At 45.0% G+C, this 18,222-nt stretch overlaps 1 protein-coding gene across 1 annotated transcript in view; it reads left to right on the top strand.

The window, feature by feature from the left end:
- Window positions 1-18,222, top strand: part of LOC119465324 (ryanodine receptor-like) — a 268,769-nt gene that overhangs the window by 75,414 nt on the left and 175,133 nt on the right. The window contains 8 exon segments of the mRNA XM_037726127.2: window positions 184-282; window positions 7,776-7,853; window positions 8,485-8,560; window positions 12,020-12,132; window positions 13,182-13,287; window positions 14,688-14,781; window positions 15,640-15,714; window positions 17,680-17,836. Coding sequence (XP_037582055.1) covers window positions 184-282; window positions 7,776-7,853; window positions 8,485-8,560; window positions 12,020-12,132; window positions 13,182-13,287; window positions 14,688-14,781; window positions 15,640-15,714; window positions 17,680-17,836 — 798 coding nt within the window.

Genomic DNA, 18,222 nt, shown 5'->3' with positions numbered 1-18,222 from the left:
TGAGGTAGCATACTGCCTGCTATATATGTTTCCTAATATATAGATATAAGGAAACTTTCTCGGTGGGTGAAAGAATGTTTCTGATGTCGGCGAAAGTGTACGTGCATCATCCATTACTGTTTTTATTTTCATCATGAGAGCCGGCCGAGTGTGACAAGTGCATACTCGTTTCCTTGGCGACAGAACTTTCCCCCGGAGATGCTGTCATGCGTGCTGGTACTGGAACAGGCGCTGTCGGTGCGGGCCCTCCAGGAGATGGTCACGGCTGCAAACTCGGACACGGTCAGTGACTCTTTTTATGCATGCATTTTCCGACATCAAGTAAACTCATGTAAGGTTAAAAAATAACCGAGGCATTCAATTGCTGTGTGAAAGTAGTCATGCCAATAGTGCCAACATTGCACGACATGCCAAATTCAGCTGAGAGCGCGTTATATGTACCGTATGTTATCCGCTGAATTTCCCAAGCAATGAGCTACTAACCAAGCGCAGACGAACGCCCTTCTTGGCAAGACATACTTAAGAATCGAAGTGCTTGTGTGCGTGTCCACTCCCGTGGCCTCGTCGCCAATGCGCTTAAAACAATCTTAACTGTGAACTACTAATTATCTGAAAGCAGTATATTCTCAACAATTTTCTATTACAATTATTTTATTACACTATATTCTATTACAATTGGAAGCAAGGGTGGCAATGAAGTGCGCCCACTGCTTTGAATAATAAGCCAACGAAGTGGTTTCAAGTACAATATATCAATCAGTATTTACGCATAATTTATATGAATTCAAATTATCGGAAAAGAAACAGTAGTTGCGACTTATAAACTCAGACGTCCTTTTGCAAAAATGTGCTCAAAGATATCTTTCTGACAGTCTTAATTTCGCGTATTCATTTTTTGTTCTTCAAGCAAGGCAACTGGTTCACTAAAATGAAAAAAAAAAACAATTACCACCCAGCAATTTCTTCTTGCAGAGTGCTTTCGTAGAAGCGACCAACGGGACGTTTAGTTACACAGTAGGGAATGTTTTTGTGCTTAAACGCAGCATGCATTAACCCAAATTACGCCTCGTCTGATGAAACCAAAAAATACGTCACTTTCCATCTCATTAACCCCATTTGTCATTTTTGACAAGCAATTATGCGCTTCCATTGCGCATGCATTGTTGAGAGGTGCGGACGCCTTCACCTCACGAAGTGGACTACGTATGTACGCGCAAGCGCTCAAATTGATGCTATCTGTAGTGAGCGTGCGCAAGGCGTGGGCGTATGCAGCTGATAATCTTCACGCGTCACGCGTACGCGTAATTTGTTTTCTCTTTTCCGTGGATTTCGTTTATTTATTGCGACGGTGCAACTCAGGGCGCTGTACAAAATAGATACGGCAGCACTGAGCTGCCCTATTCACTGTCCACGAGCTTCGAGTCGCGAATTGATTGGGCCTCGCTCAACATTCTGGCAGATTCCTGGTTAGTTGAGATGGTATAGCGACCGCCCGGGAAAGACGTTGGTCTCTAGGTTCGATCACCGAACGAGGACACATTTTCTTTAGCTGCGGAACTGTGTTTCAGAAAAACCTACAATAACAGAGATATAGAGAAAAAGAAAAGGCAGAGAGGTTAACCAGAAGAGAGTTTCCGATTTTGCTACACTGCACTGTGGTAGGGGAAATAGGGGAAGGAAAGAGGGCAGCGATATAGAGAGAGGGAGAGGGCAGAGAGATAAAAATATACTGGGCAGACGGAGATAGAGGGAGAGGGCAGATATATATAGAGAGCTAGAGGACCGGAAGGTAGAGGAGAGGGCCGATAGCAGGGGGATAGAGATAGAGGGCAGCGAGATAGAGAGAGGGAGAGGGTAGAAAGATAGAGGAGAGAGCAGATATGGTCGGACAGGGCCGATAGCAAGGAGATAGGAGGTGAGGGCGGACAGATAGAGGGAGACAAAAACAACGAGAAAGACGTTCCCATTAGAGACATTCGCACAAACCAGCTCCAGAGAACGAAGTCCCGCCACTCACTCACTGTTCATGCCACTCCAAGAATGGCGCGTTTCTTCGTGCCTGGCCGAAGATGACAGGAAGCGGCAAAGAAGAGCGGCGCTTGTCCGAAGCGATTAGGCTCCTGTCGTCTCGTATACACGCTGCACGCCCTGTCGTCTTCCCGTGAAGCAGCTCGTCGTCGCACTGTCCTCCTTCGTCTTCCGTCATCCTTATAAGCCGTGACACTCTTCCGCCCACAGAGATGTCTACAGAGGAGAGACACTAATCTCTCCTACGTTTCAGATGTCGTTTGTTGATGGTAACGTAGATGCTTCGATTTAGCCGCACATGCCCACTCTGGGGAATTAGCAAAGGACCGGGTAGTTCAAAATAAAACTTTAAAAAGAAAACGTAAGGAAGAATAAAGGAAATTTTGATTACAGGTAGCTTAGAATCAAGAGAGATAGCTTGGTGAGAATGATTTCATAAAAATGCCGGATAAATGAACAACGCAAAAATTAAGCTAATCAAAAATAAATTCAGTGTTTAAATCTGATTGATCCTGCAAAAGCATCCAGGATGACAGCGCTAAACTTTCCTTCGCTGTGGCCGGAAGTCGAGGGGCCCAAGGGTAGTAAATTCGGTAGAGGTAAATTTTATCCGGAAAGGCAAACGAGCATTTCTAAGGTTCCGTTTCTTAAAATATTAAGTGTCAATAAATCTGCGTTCTGTATAATATTTTTTTTTCCTTTGTGGCTGTTACCTTCCCCACTAAATGAGCAGTTCTTCAGCTATAGGTTAGCTTCTCATGTTAGTCCACGTGGTAGCTATTCTTCTTTTTATTTAATATCATTATTTCTTGCTTCGTCGTGGTCAATAGGAACAACGTGACTGCTAATTTTTTTTCTCTCCAATTATTTACTCGCATGCTTCGTTTTCAGTGAACCTTGGTTTCAGTGATTCTCCTGTTTTCGACACAGAATGACAGCTAATCACGGATGAAACATGCCTCGCTGTACTGTAATGAAAACTTGAATCGTGTTTTTCGATACATTGGAGCCAGGTCGCGACACCAATGTGTCATAGACTCGCACGTGGCATAGTACTGCCTAATAGACCAGCCTACACAAGTGATTGACTGGCGTGTGTTACCTGTGGGTATTTAAAACGGCGTGTACCCTGACAGTCATATCTCGATCGGCATTATTACAGTGTTATACGGCAAGCGGCTGGCCCGAAACTTGGGTACTAATCCGCGTAGAAAGCCCTATGCAGAACATCCCATCGCCTCCCTGTCCCCGAATAAATCACCGTGGAAATAAACGAAGCCCGAAACACATGCACCGCCCGTCTTTTGCCACGTTTCCGAAGACAAAAAGCCCGCAAATGGCTCCTCCGGTGCCTCACACGAGCTCGTAGAGAAGCTCTCGCAAGAGCGAACCATGGCTCGTTCCTTTTCTTAAGAAGCCGACACGCCCTGCGTACGCCTCGTTCTTCTTGATGGCATGGAGGGGGAACACAAAAGCCGTTTCCCGTTTTAGCCACGCTCGGGCGATCGTTTTAGTGTTGAACAAGGCGCGCGTCCCTGCGCACAGAGCTGTCTAAAGAAGAGCCGCCCATTCGGGGCAAGTCTAGAAGCGTCTACATGTGATGTACACACGCGCACCGACGAGTTTTTATTTTCTCAGGTTTTCTTGCTCTACACACGCTGAAGACAGAGAACGTCGATGGTCGCATTTGTCGGTGCGCTAAAACTTGGCTCCTTTGTGGGTAAAAAATAACGGCGACGGATACTTTGATGTGCTATACTGCGCATTTTAGAACCCGTTTTCAAAAAGCAGTTCGTACACTGAAACGGTTTGTAAGAATGAATCACCAACTAATCCTGATATTCGATTCATGATATTGATTTTCATTCTATAACAATTACCTTTGGAGTCAAGGCAGACTTGAAGAGCGAGGACTAAACGTGTGAGGCACCGTTTGCCTCCCGCTAGTAGTTACAGCCATGAAAGACAAACAGACAAAAATAATAGGAAAACCAAAGGGGAAACCTAATCGGCATTTTTAATTGAAGTGTGAATGTTATAAAAGAAGAAAGGATATGAAATCGGTTGAAAAGACAACTGTGACGCCTGCGGAACATCCTTCGCCATGGCCATGAATAGCGCTGCCTAACACTCCAAGGATTAGATCTTGTGCACATGCACACACAGCCGAGAAAATTGACGGGAGCCTGACGACGAGGTAGTCCAATGTCAAAGCACGGCGCGCATAATGCGGAGGTTGTGCGTTTGACTCCCACCTGCGGCGAGTTTTCTTTTAGATCAATTTAATTCACCTTTAGGTTATAGTTTCTACATTTCAAATAAAATGAACGCAATTAGCTTCTCCTATAAGCATTCTTTTAAATAAAAAAATAGGTTATGGGGTTTTACGTGCCAAAACCACGATCTAATTTGTGAGGCACGCCGTGGTTGGGGACTCCGGAAATTTGGACCACTTGGGATTTTTAACGTGCACCTAAATTTAAGTACAGGGGTGTTTTCGCATTTCGCCCCCATCGAAATGCGGCCGCCGTGGCCGGGATTCGATCCCGCGACCTCGGGCTCAGCAGCCCAACACCATAGCCACTGAGCAACCACGGTGGGTACTGTTTGTTTTTAAATCGAGGCTTTCTCGAAAACGCACTGCAGGAAATCCAGCTTTCACAATGGAACTATCTGCGCATCTGCGCACACAATCGTAGAACACGACATTTTACATTCGCAGTTGTAGATATAAGAACAATGGGAACTGCTAGGCCACGCTACCCAGGCGAACTGTATATATCTGCACTGCATTATGGGCGTCACGCAATGCATTCCCGGCCGTCACCATGGGTCGGCCGCGGGTGCAGCGCCCGGCAGAACAAGAGGCTCCCGTACGCGAACGTAAGCGCGAACGCGATCGTGCCCGTAAGGCCGATCCCGTGTATCGGCAACGGAAGAGCCTCTAACCGTCTACCACAGTAATCACAAGGCAATACTATGCAAGTGTAGAGTCGTTCGTTAAAGTGTGAGTGTGTGCGTGTAATCAGCGGCTACATAATCTAAAATAAAGGCTATGTAACTTAATGAAATGTGTCTTCATTCAACTTCAACGTTCAAAAAATACAATCCTAAACAAGCAATCAAATCACATATGCATTGCGTCGGGTCGCTCAGCATTTCTTGGTTTCGTTGCGTGGTCGTTGGCTTTGGACTTTGAATCAGTTTGCATGGGCGAAAACTTCGCGTGCAACCCTCGTTCTTTAAGAAAGGGGCTATTAGTTTATTCGTTGTCGCTAACAAAAGAATAAGCCTTACGCTTCCCCCACGCTTTTCTCGCTCATTTAAAGACCATGACAGCCTTCACGCTACTCCACGACCAACAACTGCCACAGAGCTCAGCAAAACCCGATAGTTACTACCCTGCGTCTCACGCTCCGAAGCTCGGAAAAGCAGGGACCAGCGTTCTTATGAATCTCTGATGTATTGCAGCAACCAAAAATCAGCTGCAATACACGGCCTGCCGACAGAGTCGCTCACGCGAATTTCTCAATTCGAAATTTCTTTGACAGAAGCTGCTCTTTTCAAAAAGAGTTGTAAGTGAGCGTGTATACTACCAGCGGTATTTCGTAATCACAGTTCTGCTAGAGTGAAGAGCAAGCCTAAGCAATTTTCATTACCCAAAACCTCCCCCTTTGCTGGTATGCATGTTATCAACATTGATATAGCACGTGGTTTCCATACAAGTATCGAACAAACAAACGGTCACTGTTGGCAATAACAGCAAGAGATCCAAAAGAAACCATTCCTGCACTGCAGAGATCAAGCCCCAAATGGCTTCATCTAAAACCTAACTGCATGCAATTCACCTTGACGTTCCCTTTAATCACGCCGTGCAGCGTGCATCTCGTCGGGTGCATCATTGAAGTATCAACAAGCACCGGGCGTTTGTTTTGCGTCAGCCCTCGGCAAGCACGAGGGGGCCGCGGAATCTGGTCGATTCTTCAGAAGGTGCACTGAAGAGTGATCACAGTCTGAGCGGCTATTCTGAGCCCATGGCGTGAGCACCGAACAGCAAGAACGCCAGCGAGAGGACCATGTTAGGATTTATTGCCCTCCGTGTACAAGCCGGGCCCACGACTCCAAGCAAGCAGCACGGGTTGCTTGCATATGCGCTTCCCTTCTTTCCGTCTTCTTCATCATAAATCAAATCAATCTTCTTACTTCTGTTTTTTTTACCGTACCCTTGCAGACGGTGGCAGGTCGCAGCGCATTGGTGCAGGTCGATGTTTCTGCCTTTCCATAAATATAAGTGATCTCTTTTTGCGTGCTCCACCAGTTGCGAGAGCTTAAACGAGTGCCATTTTGTTGGTCTTGCTTACTTACTTAACCGTTGCCCGCTGATCGCTTTGATTGCGTGCACCTCTGATGGCCGTGTATGTTTCGCAATATTAAAGTACGCATCCAACGTGTACCATCATTTCCTCACTCCCGTCACGCCTTGCCTGAGGGGAGTGAGGACACGATAGAGTTACGTAGCGACTCTTTCCCAATCTCACCCCCAACTCAGCCAAGAAGACATTGTCTTTGATCAACTGCAACTGGAGGTTGAATCACCTTCGAAACTTTCATCCAGATATGTCTAATTGTTTTCTTATTTCCTCTAAAGGGTTTGTAAGTTGCACCCACGACTGACCATTGACCCGGAAATCAGCTTTTAATCACGAAGCTTAACATCATCTGTGGTGGGTACAAGAGCACCGGCCAACGAGAAAGCGCGCTTTCTTATGAGTAGTTCTGTGAATAAATAGAATAAAGAAACTGAAATTATGTTATTATTCTCTCTCCGAGGTTATTTTTCCTGGCCCTAAACACTGCAGTAACGAAGAACAGTTAAAAATTTAGGCAGTATGATAGCGCATTGAGGCAACTCATATAATATCATTTTGCGAGCGTAAACATTCTGGCCGCACGAGAGACAGAGAGAATTTATGTGAAAGAAGGCAGAGAGGTCGGTCTGAGTTAACGCGCTCGAGCCTGCTACTCTGCACAAGGGGAGGGGGAACGGGGACATAAAGGTGTGATGAGGGATGATGACGACATAGAAAGAGGGCCACACAATATCATACAGTTTATCTAATTATTCTATCAAACCACTCCTATTTTGTGTGCGTTTGTATGTGTATATGTGTGCATGTGTGCGTGTGTGCATGTTGTTTCATCTGTCCATTTCATTCGAGGCATTGAATAGGCAAGATTTTCCAGTATCTTCTTCTTTCTTCTTTCTGGCGTTTTACGTGCCAAAACCAGTTCTGATTATGAGGCACGCCGTAGTGGAGGGCTCCGGATTAATTTTGACCACCTGGGGTTTTTAACGTGCACACGGGCGTTTTTGCATTTCGCTTCCATCGAAATGCGGCCGCCGCAGCCGGGATCAAGATTTTCCAGTATGTATGTATATATGTATGTATGTATGTATCTATGTATGTATGTATGTATGTATGTATGTATGTATGTATGTATGTATGTATGTATGTATGTATGTATGTATGTATGTATGTATGTATGTATGTATGTATGTATGTATGCACGGGAACATGAATCTTGTCTCTCTTTACTTGCGGAGCCCGTTTATTTCACATGCGTGCTCACATCCTAATAGTGACTGCCCTTTGTTAGAGCTTCAAAACTCGACGTCTTTCGTATTCTGAATGTGGTTAGACTGTTGACACATTTACTTTCCCTCTCTTTTCTTCTTCTTCTTACAGGGGAAAGGAACGCAGTCGGGCCACAGAACTCTGCTGTACGGTCATGCCGTGCTCTTGAGGCACCAGAATAGCAACATGGTAGGTGCATGAAAGGCCCCGTCCACTTGACATCTCGCCAAACACTTGCTCGCCGAGAGTTCCGAAGGAAGTTTAGCGTGGCGTTCAGTTGGAATGGGTTATCGTTGAGCCATTGTGTCCGCCTGCTTGCAAAGTTTCTCCTTGACCCAGTTTGTTGTATAGGGATTCCGTATCCTCGAACTTTAGCGCAGTATGAATTTCAGCCTTTATTGCTCGTGCTGTGTCATTTTTTTGCTTTATCTGTATTTGATTTGAGCGCTGTCTGTACGTATAGTTGAAAATAAAAAGAAAATTTCTATGTCCTTGGGTCAAAGCAAATTGAGTAGCACGTTCTTTTATTTCTTTTTTAAGAAGTATTGATCGTTGAAAGTGCGCTACAATTTAATATAATGACGAAGACAAATTACTAAATAGTCGTGTGCTTTAACATTTAACATCATCATTTCACCGCAATCATTTGTGAATAGGCGGACTGTATAACGGTTGACCCTGAAATGTGGAATTAAACTGCTGTGATAGATACAGATCAAGTTGGTTCCTTTTGAGTAGTAGACAGCACAAGTTTTTCTCGCGCTTCCCACTATTCACCAACTAATACTACCGTTACTTTTGCCCAATTTCTTGTACGTAGTACCTGGCTTGCCTTTCGAGCAGCTCATACAACGACAAGCTTGCCTTCGATGTCGGCTTACAAGATCACTGTCAAGGTAAGTTTGCAAGAACTTGCAAGGTAAGGTTGCGACTTGCAAGAAAAAGAACGCACAAAGATGGTGCTTTCCCTTCGCAAGCTCCAGCAGCAGCATCACTTCCCGTCACACGAGAAACATCAATAAGGCGTCGAGGCTTAGGCCATTTTGTATATAGCTATTTTTTTATAAACTTAGAGTGCGCAAGGCTTTCATGAGGAAACGAAGTCGGATTAAGAAAAGCGGTAATACCTCCACCTACAACAAATGGAGACACAAAGAGGATATAGTGTAATATTTAGCCAAGTCCATAATTGTATGTGAATGTTCGAACTAGTTAAAGCGAAAATAAATTGGTCAGAATTTGATCTTCAAATATTCCTTGCAAACGCCTAGTTATCTGTCACCCAGAGCAAGTGTTTTTGATATCCAGCTTACAATTTCGTCATACAATAGCTGCGCAAAGACGCACCCAGTTAAGGTCAGCAGAACTTGTGGTGAAACGTCGGCCACGTTGGCTTCTGGTTATTATCGATTATCGCAACGATTTAAGGGCTTTTGGCCTTTTAGCTAAAAAAAACACAGCAACAGTACAAAAGACAGACGAAGCACTGACTTGCAGCACTCGTTTCTTTTCTTTCTTTTCAAAGGAGTCACATTGTGTGTATGTGTATTATATGCATGTATGTATGTATGTATGTATGTATGTATGTATGTATGTATGTATGTATGTATGTATGTATGTATGTATGTATGTATGTATGTATGTATGTATGTATGTATGGGAAGATAAAGTAATAGGTTGCTCAAGCGCATTTGTACAAGTTGATGAATCAGGATTTTCATCACATGCACATGCAATAGACCTATCCAGGAACTGACGTCTACGATAATAACCAACATGCTCAAACTTTAGAGCTTTGCACTGTTTATGTCGGGCTCTAAAGCAACTTTCGTGAGCGAGCATTTCTTTCCGTAGAGAAGTTTGCATAGTAACGCGCGAATCTAACGCTCTTTTTTAAAGACACTGGGTTTATATCTGTCCATTAAATTCATTTCAGCTGATCTAAAAAAGAACTGCTACTGCGTATTCGTAAAGCTCATGCAGTACTCACACGCGGTTAAATTGGCACGCAACCGTTCGACGTTGCCTGTGGCATTTCATCACGCACTTGCCGTTTATGAAAGAACATCAGCAATGGCTGGAGTACTCTCACGTCCTTTCGAATAACTCCCGTTGTAGACGGGCTTCCGACGTTCAGTTTCTTGGACGATGCGCCTCGTTGTACCCCAAGCAAGTGTTTAAGCTCCCAACTCGGGGCCGTCGCACGGATCTTTTGCAATGCCGCGCTTCTACCGTGTACGCGTTTGCGTCTAACGCAGTCGAGCCGTAGTTAAGCGAGCGGGTATTTAACGATGCGAGAGAAAAATGAACTCGTTGTTACGGCAGCCCGGCTAATGGCCTCTCTGGTTCGTCTGCGCGATGTCGTCGGTATGTTCTCGGAGGCCTTTAAGCGCGCATTCCGAACAAACGACTTGCCTAGACTCATTGCTTCAGTTTCCTGCTCTGTTCAACGCTATTAAAGCTCGCAGATCCAAGATCTCAGTCGAATTTCCTGGCATTATTCACGCATCTTCTGTTTCTGTTCTTACCTTTTTTTCATTTGTCCTCGTCCTTCTGTCTTCTTTCTTTCGTTTTTTCCTCCGTTCATTCTTTTGTTGCTCTTTCTTATGTCTTTCTTTTTTTTCTAGATTCGTTCCTCTTTCTTTCGTACTTCCTTTTCATTCATTTTCTTCATTCATTCTTTTTTTTTCTTTTTCTTACGAGCAGGAAATAGCTAAACAACCACTTCATGAACGGATGACTAATGAACTGTTGCTGATAAGGTTCTTTCGGTCGTAGTGTAATACGGAGTACTTTGCAGTCTTTTTTACTAATAAAGCATTTGGGCAGGATTTTGTAGAAAAAAAGAAACTAAAAAGTTGTCGCAGTTTCACCTTAAAGGCGAAGCATCAATTGCGATAGCAAATTTGTAGAGAGCTATACGGAGTAATGATAGTAGCTTAATCAGCTGTATAAACGTGGACATGCAGCAGCATCTGCAACACGCAGAACTGTTGTCGACGCCGTCGGCGTTTTGCCCGCGGTCGCACAAAATGCGTGCGGCGTTGGTGACTGTTGCCGGAGCCTCTGATATAAATAGGCACTTGGTGCCGCAGCTAAACGTCGCCTCCCTTCCCTCCCCTTCCCCCCCCCCTCCCCCACGGCCTCTTGCGCGTCGGAAGAAGGCGCGTTTGCTCTACATATATGGTGATTGTAAAGGAGGAAAGAGACGCCTACTTCTGTAGCCCTTAAGGGAGCACGGCGCAGAACGCGCGTTTGTTCTCCGCCGTGCGTTCACTCCCCGTGAAAGCGCGCGTCCCTCGCGCTCTTTCACTCGCACATACAGCGTTCGGCGGCGCGTGGCGACGATTTCATCTCCATTGACGTCATACGGAACCTCACGGCGACGGCGACGGCGACGCCGACGGCAGAAATCTGCTTTTGAGTGTCCATATAATTGCTATCGCAATAAAAGGAAAAACGATAATGTAAACGCTATGTTCGAGCACAAAATAAAATCTTAAAAGCAGAGAAAAAAAACACGCATTTTGTTGCGTCTGGACGAGTGTATTCGGACTAAACTTGTGTTCACACTTCTCCGCGCAGATAGTTTCAGAGCAAAGAGATGCAAAACAATATGCGGATTTTAAAAGTAATAAATATTAGCGCTCAAGTGCAAGTGTTTCAGTGGTCGTGTTGCTTCACGTACAGAGTAATAGAACGATTTGCCACATGATCAGTGATGACACTTTAATATTTCCTCATTGCATCTTTTTGTACCTATCCCCCGAATACCCATCAGCAATAAAAAAATATTCACTGCAGCTGTGCACCCCCAAAACACTGACCGAGATTGTGTAACTGGTAGCGTAATGCAGTCTGCAGCGTTCCTATGTTTCAATTTCCAAACATTAATTGCGTGGAGTTTGGCACATAGATCACCATTATTGCCAAATACATTACCAATAATAGGCTTCTCGGTAACACAGATATATATCACTTCAACAACGCCTTAAAGGCTCACTGCAACAGGGAGCTTCGGGATGCTTTCAGATCCTGGTGGCGATGATGATGATGATGAAAAATAAGAACGGGGGCGTTGCACTGCGTTTCCACACTTCTCTGTGACGGGTCGAATTACCACGCGCTTTGGTCGCGCTCACGTGAGCGCGCATTTTGTGTGCTCAGTAAATTGCTGGACGAGATTGCTGTCGTAGACGTAGAAGGTGGCATAACAAAAGTGCTGATCTCACGCTTGCGAGCAATGTGGTGCTAGTGCTCTTGCCCTTTTCGGTACACTGATGCTCTCTCTTCAAAATGCTCGGCGTTTTTCTTGCTCGCACCGTCCTCCACACCTGCCGCTGTCCCTGCACCAGGTGAGGCGTGCTGGTGGACCATTCACCCGGCCTCCAAGCAGAGGTCCGAAGGAGAGAAGGTCCGCGTCGGAGACGACCTCATCCTCGTCAGCGTAGCCACCGAACGATACCTGGTAAGCATCCACTCGGACGAGGTGCTTCGCTTCATTTAGTTGCTCCAGCGCTTACTGACGTATGTCTTTTGCATTGAGTTATTGTTCTGTGTGATTGGAAGCATATATGTTTCTCGTGTGCAACGCTCTAGGCTCTAGTATTTAATATAATGGAGCCGTATATGTCAAACCCACATATAACAAATTATTGCGTATAACAAACCGCACTAAAATCGCCTTGTTTTTTTGTAAAAAAGTTTTTAATTGATATCTCGAATTACCTTTATATCGAAGTTCATTGTCATGCCCTTCAAATTTGATATATCCGGGTTGACCGTAGCTCTAATATGTAATAATTGCTAAGCTTAAATATATAACTTTTTAGGCTCCCACATAGACTCAAAGCATATAACTTTCTGCAGCCACGCACGAAATTTGTGTTCGATTTGTGGCCTCTGCGGCTGCAATCTGATGGGGCGGAATACAATAACACTTTTGTACAGAGGTGTCGATAAAGAGCCCACCCCATGTGATGAAAATTATACTGTGGAGCCGCCGTGCCATTATGGGTGCCTCTCATTAACAAAATAATTTTGGAATGTTGAACCCCATCAGTTACTATTACTTCTGAATGCTCCTCAAAGCTTCCGGCAGTAGCGCGCTAGTTATACGGAAAGAACAGTTCAAGAGAGAAAACTGAAATTATTTTTGTCGAGCTTGTCGAAAATCTGGCTTAAACCAGTGGATTCTTCCAGTATGTGTATTAATTATTCTAAAGAGTAGGCAGGCGTTGTGCCCTTTCCGGTGGCAGTTGCCATCCTTCTCATCGCTTTAGCACTTGTGCCTCTACATGTTTGTAGTATATTCATCGAACATGAATTTGTCCTGTAAAACATTCTCAAGCAGCCGATGCAAATATTATGCTCCATTGAAGATTCATATGTCACGTATAACGTTCTCAAACATTTTGATGTAAAGGATATCAGCGAATGTCTATTTACCTCTCTGAATTGGTGGCCGAGTAATTGGTAACAAACACCTACATTTTACACCGTTTTAAATGCCTGCAGCACACGGCCAAAGAAGGCGACGACACGATCGTGAACGCCAGCTTTCATCTCACACATTGGTCAGTGGCGCCATTCGGAACGGGCACCAGCAGAACGAAGAACGTTGGTGAGTGCCGCTAAGCTCCAGGGGCAAGTACCATATTTTATAGACTACAACTACCTCACGATGTTAGCGGCCTTCCACCCGAAATCTCTAGTACGCGAAAGCTTGCTAAACATTCGTAGGTGAATCTAAAGACCTGCTCTTGTTTAGCGTATCCTGTTAACCTTATAACATGCGTCGGGTTAGGTTTGTTCCAATATTGCTTCATCACAGGCTATACCCTAACCGAATGACTGACAAGTTATTATCTAACGCTTAGAGTAGCACTAACAGCCGCTAAGAGCACCGAGGATCTCGTGTAATCATCAGGCATGAGTACCTAGAAATTACTGATTGCTGTTTTTAAACTGATAAGCCGTCATATACGCATGCCGAGGGATAATTTATTTTTGATATTTATGAAGTATTGGGTCGTCTTATTTTTTAAACTGGGAGCGATAAAGTACCGTCCTCTGTGCAGACTTAGTTGTCTTGAATATCAGCAGCTGTCTAGATTTTAGCAATCTGGAGCTTGACCTAACGAGGACGACTAAATGCGGAATATTGGGCAGTTTGAAAAAGTTGGCAAGAAAAAAAAACACAAAAATTCCTGCGCTTGTGTAGCTCAAACCGTGCTCCAATCCTGCGCTTAATGTATCTCCAATCTTTCTCAAATTGTGCACTTGTGTAGTTCAAATCCAGTGATAATGCAGCTCCACTAACGTGAAACCTGGGGAAGTGCGAAGCAGTGATGCACCGGTGTTTCCCTTATGGTACTCTTGCGCTATTCTTGCACAAGTGAGGAGAAATTAAGCGCTTGTGGGGTGGTGGCGCCCTCTCTTACGTTGCGCTATTACTAGAGTGGCGTTTCGGAACCGATTTTCACGAGTTTCTCCTAACTCCCGCATATCCCTGGCTCATACCCACATTTCGAATGTGGGTATGCGCCACACGCAATTTTATTGTCCTTAATCGTGACATAACTGACGAGCACGTGATGTGATTGATCTCATGACCTGTCAGTCATGTTAGTCATACATTCGTACCCTTCCATGCCAATTTTGGTATATACCGAGTCAACGAGACGCGAGTTTTCAGCAGACCTTGTTTTTGTGTGTGACCACGACGACATGACATCGCATTCGCCCGGGCCCATCACAGCCCGGGCCCCTAAAGTGCTTCGCACTTAAAAGCTCTCACGGTATAATTGTTCGTCAGAGCCAATGCCAGCCAATCCTTATTCTGAGTATATTATGTGTAATATTTGGGAAGATGGCCGGACGATGGCAAAGGTCACTTACGAGAGAAAAGCTTTATGAATTCGGCCACAGGTATTTACCCTCCAGCACAACAGGAAAGTTGTGAAGGACTGAAAAGATGCCGACCCCCCCCCCCTTTTTTTTGTGGGCTTGTTTACTCTCCAGGTTATGTATTCGGCGGTGAAGTGCTAAGGTTTTTCCATGGAGGAGACGAGTGCCTCACCATACCGCCCAACTGGAGTCAGGAGGCCGGTCAAAAGTAAGCACTCACTTTGGTGAATTCTCTTCCCCCACAAGCGCAGCCAAACCTGCGCATCTCGCCGCAGAGTAGTAGAGACTACACAGCAGCGCTGAATTTATGAGAAAAAAACGTGTTAAATATGCAAAAATTATAAGGGTAAAGCGGGAATATAGTTTCATTCAGAAGACTCACTTTTCATACATTTGAACTTTTAGTTGCTTCATTTCATTTCGAACCTCCCGCTTAGGTCTGACATTGCGACATCTACAACCTTTTTTTTTCATGTTCATTAGTATTTTTTTCGAGTACTTTTCATCGCTCATAGCTCCTTAGCTAATATAGAAGTTAAATAGAGTAAGCAGAAGGCGCATGGCTTCCAACCTTTCCACCTGATTGATCCCTTAGCAAAATATAATTATCTACATTTTTACGCAATAGATGTGTATCACGATAATTACAGCTTCGGTGCCTTGATGCTTGCTTTTTAGCAATAAATAGCCTCTTTAAGAAGTGAACACCGACGCAAAGAACAAGTTCACCCGGAACTTCTTTTCCCTTCATCTTGCACTCTAATCAAGTAGTTGAATCTGAAATCATATCAAATCAATTTGGATATTTATTTGACGTTGTGAGTAAACAAGCCAGAAACACACAAATTATATCACTATAACAGATAAGCTCTCTTTCTGCCGTTTTTCACTGCTCCAGTTTGTGTGCTTGCAGCGCAGATTCATTCGATAAAGCGTTTCCTTGTTGCTGCACTCGCAAGGGTCCGTTTTCAGTTATTGATTTGTGACGCCATAAGTTGTGGCCGTGAACACAGCTGCCTAAGCGATCTCTCATATGTGTCTTAACTCTCTTATTTTTATCTCCTAGCATCATTGTGTACGAAGGCGGTGCCGTCCTGAATCAAGCTCGTTCTCTATGGAGGCTCGAGCTAGTGCGAACAAAGTGAGTAACGCTTTTGGCGTTTTTTTCTGCATTATACTCCGCTACTTCGTAACGCCGCAATACTGCCCAGCGACGCTGATATTGTGGCCCTACGCCTTCGTTACGCTTGAACAAACTGTAATTCAGCAATATTACATAGCGTGTGGCCCACGCCTGCATCCTAATAACCCTGTGTACCGACGATAAGGCGGGCCTAATGGCCGTGGCAGTGATTAATCTGCAGTCATGTCTGAATTAACCTGCTTTGGCTGCGCCGGTCTTCGAGCACCCAACACGCTGCCATGGCGGACTATTATGCTGTCATGACTTAATGAAGCTGTGGGTAATGATCTATGCAGGCATTGTTTGCAGTTGTCTCACTCTTGGCACTGGTATAACGCTAGTCAGGGACCTAAGTCTTCGTGTAACGATCTATTACCACGCATGGCTGCATTGTGGCGCATAAACCAGTGCGCTCAGCGCGCTGTCGTTTTCACACGCTATACGTTTCTTCGGTAAAATCATCACGTTGCTCTGTGTCTGACACGGGCGCTTAGGCACTTCGACATGCGACTGTACGCTGGTGTGTTGTCTAAGAGTGTACACGGTATTTTTTTCGGAATAGAGGTTATACGTTCAAAAGTGCATTGAGTAATACTGTTCAGAAAAATCCAAGTTTTGCAAACATTGACCCCCATGCAATTGTACTTAACCAGAGCATTCGCCAAGGGAGAAACAATATGTGAACAGTGCTCGTATTCATTAAACGCTCTTAAGCTGGAATTATTCGTAAGGCAAAATGTCAGCCAATGCATATGTTTTAAATATTAGCAAAGGCGGCCAGCCAATGGAAAGCAGCACTTGCCAATAAAAAGCTTCGCGATTTAAGTCTCAGATGTTTACTTAAGGAATGTCTTTTCATCATGAGCTCCCACAAGCAATAAGCTCGAGTTCCGAAGCTATAGCAGGCAAACATATAAACATATGATGGCTTCGAAGTTTGAAAGTATTATTTCAAATTCGGGCGCATGCCAAACGATGCAACGCGCAATCATGTGATACTGACAACAGCGCATGCAGTCGCGTTTTTATTGTAGTGGTGACATGACATGCACTCTGGCATGGACGGGCATTGCCGCAGGGAACTTCCAGCACACGCTTGGCGGAGCAATTTAGCGGAACGCGGGGGCATAGACACTAGTCTAAATTCTGCTGTTTGAAAGAAAATATCAATTCAGTAGCTATTTGAGTACTCATCCTCTACACACCCAATGTGCGCCTGAATAAATGATGATGGTGCAAAGAAAGGTATTTCACGGCAACCGCGGACTTTTTTTAGAAACGATGGTAGAGGTTTTAAAGTCGCAGTTTTGTTCGATGGAGGAAGCACTGACAGCGATAGCAAAGCACTAGATTATTATGCGAACTAAATCCAGTAGACTTGTGAGCAGTATACGTTGGATTAAATATTCGCATACTAACTAAATGCGAGTGTTGTTACGTGTCCAAAGACACACAATAACACTGTTCATTTGATGATGGCAAGCAATCGCGGTTACAAAGCTGGTTCGCCAAGAAACACTGACACGGGATATCGAATGTGCTTGTCCCAATGAGAACGGTCGGCACAACCACTGCCGTTACTATTTCACCATACGTAGCCTGCGAAACACGGCAGATCACTTGATCTCCCACTCTGAGTGCGCGTATCGAAGGCGCGCATCCAAGCACAAGCCTTCTCATCTTGACTACTCGCCCGCGCTTTCACACGCGACCTCACGTGAGCAGATCGCGTGACCTCGGATACTCAGTGCGCAGGCCAAGGGGGTCGCGCATGCGCCGTCGCACCCTGGGCAGCACGGCGATCGCACGCGCGTTTCTCGAATGTCCGCCATAATTGTTATGGCAATAAAACACGTCTTACGAGGTGTGTGAGGTGTTTAACAATGGTGTATGATTGCAAGACAACGTTCGCTTCCGTTGCAGGTGGGCGGGTGGCTTCGTCAACTGGGGCTACCCACTCCGCATCCATCACATCACGACGGGCCAATACTTGGCCTTCGGCGATAACCGAGAGGTTTGCCTCGTGCCCCGAGAGCGCGCCACCGTCGCGGCCACGGCGTTCTGTCTCAGGCAGACCAAGGTAAGAACTTCGCATAGTAGCCCTCGATCCATCACGGGCTCTAGTAGCACATTTGTTCTCAGAAACTGAGTGCATGCCACGTGAATGGACAGGACGGGGGCACAGGAACGACGTACACGGTGATGTGTAGACGTCGTTTGTGTATGTCCATGCCCTGTGTATTCACGCTGCTGATATTCAAATGCCCTCGAGTGAAGTGGGAAAGTCAAATATGACTTGAAGATCTGCCACGTGCCATTTCGTTCCCTGCTCTAGACGACTGTAAAGTGGCATTCTATTGTGGTAGCAATGGCAATGGGTAAATGAAACAACAAAGGACAAAGACTCGCGTTGATAATTCTGCGGAATTCTCGTATTTCACTGCACATTCTTTGAAGATATTACTA

The sequence above is a fragment of the Dermacentor silvarum genome, chromosome 9 (assembly GCF_013339745.2).
Source record: "Dermacentor silvarum isolate Dsil-2018 chromosome 9, BIME_Dsil_1.4, whole genome shotgun sequence".
Taxonomy (NCBI): Eukaryota; Metazoa; Arthropoda; class Arachnida; order Ixodida; family Ixodidae; genus Dermacentor; species Dermacentor silvarum.
Note: the sequence above shows the minus strand (reverse complement) of the source record. Positions and strands in the feature narration are given on the sequence as shown.